Below are 14,171 nucleotides of genomic sequence, written 5' to 3' on the forward strand. Positions count from 1 at the left end.
CACTAGATAAATCTAAGAGATGGTTTTAATTAGGTAAAAAGGAGCATGTTAGTGTTGTCGTCGTCTAATTTAATATATTAATCCATGGAATGATTTAATTATGTGTAAATCAGTCTTTTTGTCTTTTCTATGTTAATATCACTATATAAATCGAAGAGATGGTTTTAATTAGGTAAAAAGAAGCATGTTTGTGCTGTCGTCATCTAATTTATATATACATACAAACCCAAGGGATGATTTAATTATGTGTAAATCAGTCTTTTTGTCTTTTCTATGTTAATATCACAATATGAAACTATAATATAAGATCGGTTGGATGCGACCTATATTCTGCATCTAGCGATGGCCGTAATAAGGACGTCTCTCCATCTTATATGATGTCCTAATCTGAGCTTACCGGTCTGTGATATCCACCTAAGAACCTTTGGGTGATAGTGGCCCTCTGTTTTTGGCACGATGTAGCCTGCTCACTGCCACATCAACTCACTTATCCACAGACATAGTAGTCTAAATGTTTAATGTTTTATATTGTACAAATTGTATTATGTAATCCCGGCTATATATGTATGTACATCCCAGAACCAGACCGGCTCAGCGACAATCTTTTAAAATGTTAATAAAATTGTAAATCATATTTTACAACCGCCAAGAACTATAAATGGTGTTGAAGATTTATACTTAGCCCTTTATTATATTACCATTACCATTACCATTACTACTTGAACTTTGGCATTGTCTATCAAAATACTTATAAAATAAAATAAATAAAAAAAACTATTTGTATAAAATCTCAAGTTTTATTTAATATTTAATGTACACAACAAATTAATATTTTATCAACAGTTATTACTAATTATATGTACAAAATGCGCCGACTTTCTTCGTTGCATTTATAATGTAATAAATTCGAAATGTTTTTTCTTAGTCTGTCTATTCGCTTCCAATGTCCGTTGGTTTTGTTGGCTCCGACATCTTCTTTGGCCAAGGTTTCGGTGTCATTGCTGCAAATTAATTATAAGTATCATCAGTACAATATCAACATTCATTATTATCATTAACAAGACAATATGTATTAAGAATGATTAGTTATAGATGTAAAAGCTTTAAAGGGATCAATGAACATCTCATTAGTCAGGAAAAATCTTTAAAACTTGACACTTATTTCCAATCACCTGTGTAATGGTCATTCTGAAATGATTTACATAAATTTATTTTTTCTATTGGAATGCATGAGGATAATAAATTCTGACAGTGCCAACTTAGGGACAAGTAGCAAACAATAGCTTATTAGAATATTTAGTAAATCTATTTTAACAAAAACACTTTTTATTATTATATTTTCATTATTATAGATTATTTTCGAAACCTTTGATTTTTAGAAGTAATGAAAAATTTATTTAATTATTCGTATTAAAATTTATTATATAATAATTTAGAGATATAACATGAGAATCTATTTTAATGCCGTATACAATTATATACAAATACCCACAAAAGTGTTACTTATTCTATGAAGCCTAGATAAAGGCTTGTTATAAGCTTTTCTTTTTTCCAGTGCTAACCTCTTGTACATCGCTATTTTTCTTGTTATTCCTATGCACATAGAACAGATTGTCATGTATATGTATCGACTATGTACCGTCATAATATTTTCTTCACTAAACGTAACATAGCTTATCTGATTTCAAGTTAGCTAAACTGTATGCCCTTCTGTAAAGAACAAAAGTCGACAGTCTTCGTGAAACTAACTAACATCAATTTTGACAAGGCTACTTCATGACTGAACAAGTTTCTCTTTGTGTCATACGAAGAGATCATTCTTTTACAATACAAAATGCGGGGCAGTGCATGAAACTATTTTATAATGGAATGTACCAAACATAAATTGTTATCAAATGAAATATAAATTTACACACAAGCTTTAAGACAACCTATCACCATTTATTAAAAAGACGCAAGAAACAAATATTAAAAAAAGGTATTACCTTTAAATCGGGGTAAAGAATTGGTTGAGCTGCCGAATTTGTTAAAATGCACGCTATTGTTATCCGTATGTACCCTTACTGACGGCGTATCGGTTATTTCAACAGCTTGACCCGTCATCGAGTTATGTTCAGCATAGCCATGGTCCATTTGACGGAAATTAGCTTCTTGTAGATGGAATTGTGGATTTGGGTTTCGATATAAGTCGCTCAGCATCGGCGGCGGTGTAATATATTCTTCTGGAGGTCTTATTTGTTCTAACGGTAACTAAAATATAAAATATAATATATACTTAGTCTTGCCATAAATATTGTTATAAAGAAAAGCACGATTTTTTTTTTATACGTAACATTTATTCCTTTCATAGTGAGTTAGTTTAATACATCAATATATAACTATTAAAAATATACAATGTTTATTCGAAGTGGTCTCCATTGGCTGCAATACAGTCTTTTAAACGTTGAGGCCAGTTATCAATAGCAGCACGAACTCTTTCTAGAGGAAAATTCTTCACTGCCAACCGAATGGATCGTTTTAGGGACTCCAAATTATCATGGCGTTTAGAGCAAGCCTTACTCTCTAAAACTGACCATAAATCATAATCCAATGGATTTAGGTCAGGACTTGACGACGGCCAGTTTTCAGTGCTGATAAAGTCCGGAACGTTAGTTTTCAACCAAGATTGGGTGGATCGAGCTCTATGACCCGGTGCCGAGTCTTGTTGAAAGCACCATTCTTTGTTATTGAACATGGTGTTAGTTAAAGGCTTAACTACCGTCTCAAGAATGGTATTTTGATAAACTTGTGCCGACGTTTTAATACCTTTTTCACAAAAATATGGCTCAGTCACCCCTTCATAGCTAACACCCCACCAAACCATCACTGAAGTGGGATAATGCCCACGTTGTACTCTGTTTACTAATTGCGAAGCTTCTTTAGAGCTTCCAGCATAAATACGGTCATTTTGTTTATTAAAATACTGCTCAATTGTAAAAATTTTCTCATCCGTAAACAAAATTTTTTTGTGACCTTCCTTTGCGTACCGCTTAAGTAGTTGTTTGGATTTTACCACCCTATTCTTCTTTAAATTATCAGTTAAGAAGTGACCAGTACGTCTCTTATAGGCTGCAAGTCCTAAGTCATCTTTTAATATACGCGACATGGTTCTAGGAGCTATCTTCATCTCCCGAGATAAAATCTTTTGCTTACGGACAGGATTTCTTCGAATTCTTTCCCTAACTGCTTTAATCACCTTTTTCACACGAACGGTACGTGGACGGCCAGATCTTTTTCTGTCACAAACAGAGGAGGTATCATTGTACCTATCAATAGCCCGGTAAACAAACATTTGACTAATACCAAGCGGGTGGAGGGTTTTAAAAATTGCACTTTTCTCCATACCTACTTTATGTAAGGCAATCACAGCGATTCGGTTCTCTTTATCACCCCACTCCATTTTAATATAACAAAATATTTAACAATATAATGGCGCGAAAATAAGAAAACACATCAAGCAATCATATAAAAATGACAGATTCCAAATTCAAACGTAATATTTTCTTTTTTTGAATAGTAACAGTATTTATGGCCAGACTAAGTATATATATATATATATATATATATATATATATATATATATATTTATACTGCTCTACAGCTATCCATTCCTTGTCGATTAGGTAACTACAATCCTTTTAATAAAACTTTACCAAAGTCCTTGTCCTTTGAGAGAATTACATTAGTTTAAATATTTATTTAATTATACATTACTAAACAGTAAAAGAAAATGAAGCATATTAAAGAAGTACAAATGGCCGACTTATTGCAAACAACGAATTATAAATGTTTAACAAAGAATGCTTACAATATGTAAATAAATAAAAATAACTATATTTTATTGTACGTCATGGTACTGAAACTGCTGTACCGCACCGGGCATGAGCGCTTCTGCAAACTTTAACAGCTGACGGAACGGAGTTGTTTATTCTCTTACTTTCACCAAGATGCTGAAATTCAAACCGGTTGGAATCCGGCGGAAATTCCGAAAGAGTAAGAAATGTAGGATTGGTGGTTCCTTAAAGGTTTTCCTCTCGAGAAATCATCACCATCACTTTTTTAACCGAAGAACGGCAACTGCTGGACATAAGCCACTTCTATTATATTTGAAAGACGACCAGTTAGAAGCGACTAGCATTCATCATCTTTCGGATACAGCTTCACTGCCCGTGTCTTGAACATGGTAGTCAGTCAAAAACCAACATTCATTTTTGTTATTTCTTAAGGGGTGTAATTGTTATTAATTACGTACCATTTGGATATATAAGGCAATTCAAATAAAAAAACGCAATGCAGACAACGTTAGCAAGTTACTTCGCGCGATGCCGATACCGTAATGGCTCATAAAAGTTGATTAGTAGGCGTCTCGCTCCGGTGCGAGACCGGCCGTTTAGTTGTATATTAAATATTATGTAACAGTGCTGTCGTCCATCTAACTTATATGGAGGTCCTATGTTACGCTTGCCAATCTCTGGTTTTTATTCCAGAATCACTTAGGAGCTTCAAGGTCATTTGGCTACGAGGAATCATCGCCATCATTTCAGCATAAAGACGTCAGTTGACAAAGGCCTCCTTCATACATTTCTAAAAGGGCCGATAAGATACAGCCTGTATCCAGTGTCTTTCAACAAACTTGAATATAAAGAACCAGTAATATAAGAGGGTAATTATAAACATACATTGTCTAATGTAATACCTAATAAACAACTATTCCATTTCGATCTGTGCTCATAAATGGTTCTACAGAACAGCTGGTTACTTATTCAGCGCATAATAAATATAACTCAACGGTATTAAATGAACAGAGTTAAGGATACAAGGCTTTCATAAATTTCCGACAACCGTTTTAAATTAGCTCATTCATTTCAATTTCCAAGGTACAAATTAACTTTGTACGTTTTGAAGTTTATTCTCATAATTTTCTCAATGGTCGACCATCCATCACCTTTTTACAAGCGCAAAGAAAATTATTTTAAATACAACTCCACCGACTTAATACAAGTTGTTTCACCTTTTAAAGTAGGTTGCTGTTCGTTTAATTTCAGTGCAAATTTGTTCTAAGCTAGTTACACGGAAGTTTCATCTGATATTATCTTTTATGATACTGTTATGTTTTAAAATGTATAGTCGAGCCATATACGTAAAGGAAGCGATCGTAAGAACAAGTCAGAATTAATGTAACTTGTCTGCGCTTATATGAACCATAATCAAGTCAGTTATTTTTTACTAGAATATGACAGGAAAAATTTTATAACTGGTTCCTTATAAATAACTCCAGACACCGGTGTAGTCTTCTTTAGATATGCAAGGTTTATTTTTATCATCATGATTCCAGCCACAGAACACCCACAGCTGGACACAGGTATCCTCAGGTGTTAGCCAAATTTTATTCATTATAAATAAAAATTAACAAAATTGCTTTCTATTTATTCTTATCTCCTGCCAAAATAAAATGTGTTTTTTTTAATCTAAGTACGGGTGTCTTAAATAACCTTATCTTCTCATGTAGATACTAGAAACAATTTTTATTTATTTATTGGAAATCATGTAAACAAGTCGTCGATTTGTAATTGGTTTTGATCGATAACTTTAAATTATGTATATAGCGGATTGGTCACCTAAAGTAGCAGTGAGCAGATCACATAGCACGTACAACAGATGGATGCTCAGACTTTAAGATTCAGGAATGAGAGTAAAGACCATGAACCAGCATACGTAGCCCAGGACGTGTATATCCAACAGCGTACATCGTACGGCTAAAATGTTGTTGGTGATATTATTTAATTTTTAATTTAATAATTAATTTCTGTTGTGACAGTGTAAATAAAATAAAATTGCACAAAAAAAATAATGAAAAAAATAAAAAAGATATATGTTTATTACGATAAGATATATTTTTAAACCCCCTCCCTTCTTTCCCTCCGACTTTATAGGAATAAAGTCTCACACATGTTGTCCAACATGTAAATTTGAGCTTTATTTATTACTTATTATATTTGTATTGCAGTTTATGTAAATAATAACAACTTACCAATTGACTACTGTCCAATGGTAACGCGTTTTTGTATCTCAACCAATCTTCATAAACATTATAAGGTTGTCTATACACATTTGTTCCGATATTTGGCATTGGTGCCAAGCCAGGTTGAAAATTCGCCACTCTATATTTTAATGGATGCTCGTATTGATATGAACTGTTCATTGAGTGATTATGTGCATTGAAACGTGTTGGTATTTCAAATTCTTCCAAATTCGAAGTAGATATCAGTGGCTTTATTGAGCTGAAGTCAGTTGTTGATGATTTATTCGAACAGTTGTCACTTAATTTAGTGTTCAATGGTATTATGTCGGGATTTTTATCTAAAAGAAAGATTTTATATCAGAAACAAAAAATAAATACGTAATTAAGTTCTCTAAAGTTGTAAATCTTACCTAGACTATCGGCGCTTTCAGCCTTTTTCTCTCCCGTGAGCAATACGTTAGAACTTTCCTCTTGCGGCTTATCTTTCTCCGCTGTACCTTAAATAATAATTAGTTTAACAAGAAAAGTTCACAAGCAAGCCAATATAGCACGTCCGCCTTTATCCCTTGCTCTATAAACTGGGTATTTTGTTTAACGAGGTATTCCATCAAGGCTCTCTGGAGGATCATCACATCTCCAAACTTATCTTATCAAAAACTATAGATGTTTGTTTTTACGTACATGTTAAATAATCTAGTGTTTTCGTGAAGATGTACTAGTTTGGTGCGTTTCTAAACTAAAAGTACAATGAGCGGTATTATTGCATTCGATTTCTTTCAGACAACCTACAGATGTACATAAACTAGGAAAAACGGAGTGATCAATCATCAAACAGTTGAAGTTAGAAAATCCAATGTAGTTCAACGTTATAGGTAAACAGATGACATTGTTACAGTCGTCAAAAGATGTTGGGTGTAGACCGCTTTCAACCAGTAGTGTCCAGTAGTGAACGTCTTATGGCTGAGATGATGATGATACTCCTGGGTCAGAAACGTCATCATGAATAATGACCATGGATCAGATACCATAATATAAGACGTTGTTAAAGTCGACGGAAAAAGATAAACAGGCCGCTTCCAACCGGTACTATTCGAAATCTTTTGAGGAGGCCTACGTCTAGAAATGGATATATTACGCCTGAAATGATGATGAACGACACCAATGATCACGATTGTTCTATCAAAAATACAGAACAAATAAAGAAATAATTGTTGTACATAAAAATAGAGAGCTAGCAATAATGTACCTACCTACGTTGTTATTACAGTATTTGCAATAACAGACCGCCGCTGAGACAGTCGCCATGACGGTCACCGCTAAGACCGTCGCCAATACAGTTATCAGCAATGTCGTCAATTCCACTTTCACAGGGACTTGTGCTAAAAAAAGTAAAACCATTACATAATCTAACTAAAAACAAACGCATCGTTAAATGTAGTAATACCTTAGAACAGAGGGGCGTATCGAGCGTTTCGTTCCGTGAGTCCTCCGTCAACACAAGTGGAGGAGCGCATGCTCTTACTTCCTCAGACCCCACATTATTGCATTTCCTAAAGCGCGGTACAGCGGTTTCGGTAACATTACAAGTGGGAAAACTCAAGAACGACTCCGCCAATTCATTTAATATTTTGTTCCTCTTTTTGTAAATGCACGTACGAGGTTTTAATTCATAAATAATAGATAATAAAAAATATTCGAAGAAAATTTCATAAACAACACTACTTCCCTCGTGAAAAACACAAAGTAAAACACTCCTTTATAGCGCTACCGAAATCACAGTACTGCCTAATATACGCAGCAAGATAGAGAAAGTATCACCAAATATTTGACATCAGTGTCATAATAAGATATAGTCAATAACATAATAATAGTTTCATTATAATGCTTAATAAATAGAGTACAGTACAAATACACATATTTTACCTCGTTAAATATAATATTAGATAATATTTAATTAAATTTATTTTATAATATAATAAGCAATGACAACATAAATATAATAGTCGATTGGTGATAAGGCTTCCACAGTTATATCACTGCCTAATTTAACGTGTAAACTTAAACAATGCAAATATATATATGTTTTTAAATTCATTTGCTAAGAGCCGTCTTACCTCGTTCTAGTGTAAAATATGTCAAGATCCAAGTGACATAAAAGTCCATTAAAATCTTTCATACTGCGCAAAAAGAGCGAGACAAAAAGTCATTAGATCAATAAATAAGGTAATTACTTTGATTTACGTTGCACAAATATATTTCTTCTTTTGAACTACAACAGGCCAATAACTTTTCACAGAACGAAGTATTGGCAGCCAGTTGTTTTACCTTATCCATTTTACTATCATCTTTATATTTATTCGATATGTTTTTCGTACTTATAATATTCTCTAAGCACACTTTCTGCTGAAAGTTCACTGTTAACTCCGAAAAACTTGTGCAAAGTGGAAGTTTCTATACGGAAGTGGCAGCTAATGCTATCTTGGTATTTTTGTCGGTCTTTTCACTGTTAGGAAACAAACCGTTCGGAAGCATAAGAGCCTTAATTTAACTTAGTTTGAGGATGTATTTTGTTGGTAATACATTTTTATAAATCACGCATTAACTTGAGAACGAATTTACCACTATTATTTATTATTACAAATTGAATTTGTACATTTGATATGTAAGCAACAAAGTGAGTAATTTTTAAATGACATTTTTTCATTCATTCATTTATTCTATTAGAATGTGACAGACAGACATCTTCTAGCAGAACTAAGCTTGTCAGGACAGCTATGTATAATATCGATATCACTAAATGATAGTAAAACACAGCTACCTTTTATTTGTGTCTCTTAATTAGAAGGTTAAAGCGCTTTTTGATTAAACACCATACAGCGGTATGTTATTGTTAAAATGTCTTTACTAATTTTACCGCGAGAGAATACATAAATATCTTCCCGAAACACTGTTTTTTGTCCAACACGGAAGGTAAAGAATTTCGTTGCTATATTAAATATATTATAAGCTACAGATTTAACAAAAGAAGATGGAAAAAATGTAAATTTAAATGAGAAAATAAATTCATCTTTTGTGTATATATAAATAGCTTTCCAAATTATAAATTGTAATTATTTAAATTTGATTTGTAAATGAACATAAAACATTGTTACTAACCTGTCCTCCTTTCCGGATACTGCAAAAGGCTACAGGACATCGTGTAGGCTTCACTGGACCCTTTACCATTGTACGACCTTATCAATAGGGCCAAAGTACCACTCGTAGATAATCCCGGCACTTCGAAGTGAGGTTCATCGCTGCTTATGTTACGCACTAGAGAACCTGTTGCTTTATCGAATACCTGCAATCGTAACGATCTTAAAAACATCATGTGAATTTGAATTGTAGATTAATGGTAATATAGCAAATGACTTTCACTCAATTACGTCTCCAAAAAGATAATAAAAAGAACCCTTCAGTGAGTCGAGTTTACACATGTTTAAAGATCCCGAGACCTTCCTTTTCTTAGTACCATTTAATAAATCTTTTTAAAGCTTTCAATAATTTTTGTTCCTCATCTTGGTTTGTTGGCTTATTTGCATTGTTGATATTATAATGAATAAATCGTCTGTTAAAATTCATTTAAAAAGAGCAGGTCGTGTTTAGGTCGGCTCTTTTCAGCAGTTCATCGCTCCGAACCGTTCGTAGCTTGCTACTTAAAAGTCAAAAGATTCCGGAAAGACGTTCACAAAAAAAAATTCAAAGCCAATAAAATAAAGGGCACAGCATTATTTCAGCCACAGGAGGGATGTCCACTGTTAGAGAAAGGCCTTCTCTGTAATTCCTACTGGACTTCCTTTTGCGCAGACATCCGACACTGCGCTTGCGATTAATATTATAAAATATATTTTATAACCGACATAATATAACATACAAATATTCATTTTGTATTCACTACATGCTATTCAAATGATAAAAAGGAATAATAAAAGTAGAGATGAAAATTGACATTAAATTTCCTCTGAACGATCGAGTACAATATGTGGGTTCAGATAAGAGATCAAACAAATATCTAATAGATCGATCATGAAGAAGAATAAGGGAAAAAAATATGAAATATTCTAGGAAATAATTCAATATATTCAAATTTGGAAGTAAAGAAATATAGTGTACAATATACAAAGAGAGAAAAATATTACAAAGAAATCAACATTTGAAATGACGAATTAGTGTTATTAAGAAACACTTACAATTTTATTCGTTGATATTAAGATGAAATTTATAATATCAAACTAATATATAAAAAGATAGATATAGGAATCTATAGACGGAAGTAGGTATGTGTAATACCTACTTTCGTCAGGCTTCTCTATTGTGATGGCATCCATCAAAGATAATGCAAGCCTTTAAAAATTTCATATATTTATTTAAATATGGTAACGTCATAATTTGAAAATATTCTTACGGGAAAATATTGAGAAATGTTCGCAAAAACTTAAAGAAATCAGAAAATATGACTACTGAAACTGCGCATTTAGCAGTTCGCTTTGAACTTATTACTTTTGTTTAACAGCTCCATCATTAAATATTTATAGATCAATAAATTCATACTTCATTATTATTATTAATACGTTTAATCAATACCATATAACGATCACTCTGCTATAAGCTACATTTTTTTTTTTTTATTAGAACTCGACAGGCCAATAACTTTTGGCTGTACAGGGCCTTTCGAGACAGATATTATTAATCTAATAGAATCAGGCGTTACCTCGCGGAAGTCCATCCTAACTAAGAAAGGAACTAATATATAGCTACTTCGGCTATGCAGCAGTAGTCATGCAATGAAGTGCACCGCCCGCCAGTCCGCTGATAAATGCGCGAGCGGTAAACAGTGACTGTGACCGATTTTGCCACACGGTGTTTGGCACTGGTCGGTATAACACCTCCTAAGGATATCCCGTGGAAGGGTGAAATACGTGTAAAGAGTAGATTGACGATGGTAGTCGTATTTCGCATTATTTACCGCACGCGCATTTATCAGCGGGTTGTCGGGCGGTGCACTTTATTGCATGACTACTGCTGCATAGCGGCAGTAGCTATATATTAGTTCCTTTCTAAGATATTATTAAGATAAAAATTGATATTATAAATTAGGTTTTTGGTTATTATAATAGCTTTAACACTGTTATAGGCCTTCGTCAAAGATCGCCAAGATGTCCGGTCTCATGCTATTTATTATTTCTTAAACAATTTATTTTTGGACAAGGTGTACATTACGTAAATTGACTGCAAATTAGGTATACATTTACCCTTAAAGGCTTTCACAGCTATAACCAATCATTCTCATTATCTAGTCATGATAGTATGAAATAGCTAAGGATTAAACGCATGCTTTATAGGAGTCCAAGCGTTATCAATAATCCATTACGTGGTTATTAAGACCCGAGCGGTTTAGGGTTTCGCTTATCGTCATGCAACGTTTTCAAATATTAGCGAGAGGTCTTCGCAAAGGAACAAATAACCGGATATTAATCCGTGAAATCTTTCGGACAACAGATCCGAACGCCATTCTCGTATCTTATAATAAATATAGCTTCTACATTAGCAAACATTATATTGTATAATATGGGATATAGACTCTCTCAGAAAAAACTTTAGTGAAGGAATTATTATGACGTTAACATAGTCAATAAAATGAATGGAAATAAAGTAGTAAAAGCTTTAAAACGATAAATGTATAGCTTATAGCTGACAAATGCCAAACAAAAAAGTATATCATAAATATACAATATGGCTATGATAACCCAATGGTAGAGGTCATACCAAATGTATTTAGAAAACCAAAGCCCAAAAATATTTAATTCAAAATTAAATAATTCTTTACTCGAATTAGCTTTTAACAATAAGAACTTTTGAATTGTTAATCAACATAAAATGTGTGTATTATTAACCCTACAGGAAGATACCATAGGAGAAAAACTCAACCGTTGTTCTTTACAAATATACTTTTAATTAAAAGTGCTTGACAATAATTAACTTCCTGAGTGGGTAACAACATTTAATTCCACACATTAACATTAGTAAAATATTTTTGTATAGAATAATATATATATTTCAATAATACCTTTTTAATATTTGTTTTAAATCGCTCAATTAAATGTGGAATTGATTGTTGCACATGTAATACAGGGTGTCTGGTGGAAGATTAATTTTTTCAAACTTAAATAATAATATCATATTTGAAAAATCGTTTTGAAGACATTGAACGATAGAAGATAAATTCAAATTTAATGTTTTAAAAATTATATCATCCATCATTATGTCACACACCGTAGTAAACTTGGTTCAATCGAGTCAATTTCGCGACGAATATTTGATTTTAAATTCGCAATAGTTCGTAGATTGTTATAGTAAACCCTCTTTTTGAGGTAGCCCCCATAAAAAAATTCATTGGCGTTAAGTCGGGTGATCTGAGTACTCACAGGGTATCCCCAAAGCAACTTATTACTTTTAAGTGGAATGCTTTTTAGAGTAAATTCATCAAAACTCCGGCCATGTGTACAGTCGCACCATCCACTTGTGATAAGTTCATCGGATGAGCTCGCATGCGTCGATAATTCTTACTATTACTATTCATCGCCTGGCCACAAGCATTTTCAAGAAAAAAAATATCTAATTATTCCATACGTTAATAAGGAACACGACACTTACCCTTAGGGTAATGCAATGGTTTTTTTTATGTTTCAGTCGAAGATTGCAGGTTCTTGGAAATCAGTAACGACAGTTTTGCTTGACGAAACCGTTTAAGTGAAACGAAGAAAAATGGTAAAACGCTTCAACATCGTTTGACAAAAATTTTTGTGTGAGTCACAGTCACTTTAGACTCAGTCAACAGTCACTTTCTTTCAGTTCTTGAACAATTTTAATTTTAAAAAGATTTACATTAAGACCTTTTTTTGAAAAGCATTTCAAGTTTTAACGAGTCATTGAAGTTCGACTCGGCTTTGGCCGCCGAGTCTTTACCCAGGAACAATTAAGATTTACTCGGTCCATCACTTATCCGTCGGATACCGTCCCTGAACAAAATTGTCGACGAGCAGATACGTAAAAATCATTCCTGAAAAAAATGCTTCGACGCGAACGCGCTATGCTCACTTGACAACACAGTGACTAGGAAATCCGCACGGTCAGTGATTTCAACATTTCCCTTTCCCCGCACCGTTTATTACTTTAAAAAATATTTTTTTGCCACTAGTCAACCTATGTAACGTTCCAAAATTTTACTTTTAAATAAACATTGTTGTCTATATCTAACTCGCATTTAACGTATCCGATGTACATAAATATTAAAATTCAAATTACGTTTAGTACATGTATTAAAATAACTACAAATTCTAATACACATACAATAATATAATTAATACAATGTTATAAATATTAATATGCAATGATAATAGAAATACAGAAGTATATAGATTAAAAATAACAGCGACCGGTACTGAAGTTTTAATGGCCTTTCTTTTGTTTATATCTATTTTATTTAGTTAAATGAAAATTTAAAGTAATGTATTAAGTTAAAGCTAATTAAGTTAAATGTATACAATTTATAAGTCGAAACAGTCAAGCGTAATTGTGTTAAAATATAAATAGACTCTAACGTATGTATACACACAGATGCGTAGGGAGGAAATTTATTTTTAATATAATATGTCTCGAAATACATCGATGAGATAAAAAGTTATCGTAATAAAAATAAAATTTGTATGAAATAGCTTACCTCCAATACGAACGTTTGACGCAATCCACCATCTAGTCCCGGAGCGCAGTTTAGTATAATCGAATCGTATGTTACATTGGAAATATCGCAACTCCTCACCGATGACGGCTTTTCTAAAGAAACAATCAATAACGTTAGAGGAAAACGTTTGTTGTGTGAAGTGTTGAAAGCTATATGAAATATGGAATCTTATTTAACAAATACATTTTCAAACGGATGGAATCGATCGACGTTAGCTATGTGGGTCACATCTTTTCGTGCAACTTTTACCGATATTATTATATCTCAACGTTTAAGACACTTTTTACTTTATTCACTCCATAATCGGATCAAATATTGAAATATTTTCTA

At 32.9% G+C, this 14,171-nt stretch overlaps 1 protein-coding gene across 1 annotated transcript in view; it reads right to left on the minus strand.

The window, feature by feature from the left end:
• Positions 1 to 800: 800 nt before the first annotated feature.
• The window catches only part of LOC137924960 (synaptogenesis protein syg-2-like), a 71,314-nt gene continuing 57,943 nt past the window's right edge, over positions 801 to 14,171 (minus strand). Inside the window, exons 16-22 of the mRNA XM_068768382.1 lie at positions 13,821 to 13,933; positions 9,218 to 9,401; positions 7,312 to 7,440; positions 6,472 to 6,558; positions 6,071 to 6,399; positions 1,986 to 2,250; positions 801 to 1,001 (exon numbers count right to left, since the gene is read on the minus strand). Coding sequence (XP_068624483.1) covers positions 931 to 1,001; positions 1,986 to 2,250; positions 6,071 to 6,399; positions 6,472 to 6,558; positions 7,312 to 7,440; positions 9,218 to 9,401; positions 13,821 to 13,933 — 1,178 coding nt within the window. The 3' untranslated portion in view covers positions 801 to 930. The remainder of the gene's footprint in view (positions 1,002 to 1,985; positions 2,251 to 6,070; positions 6,400 to 6,471; positions 6,559 to 7,311; positions 7,441 to 9,217; positions 9,402 to 13,820; positions 13,934 to 14,171) is intronic.

The sequence above is a fragment of the Battus philenor genome, unplaced genomic scaffold (assembly GCF_028537555.1).
Source record: "Battus philenor isolate CCGP_79_NKW_IND1 unplaced genomic scaffold, ilBatPhil1.0.hap1 SCAF_25, whole genome shotgun sequence".
Taxonomy (NCBI): domain Eukaryota; kingdom Metazoa; phylum Arthropoda; class Insecta; order Lepidoptera; family Papilionidae; genus Battus; species Battus philenor.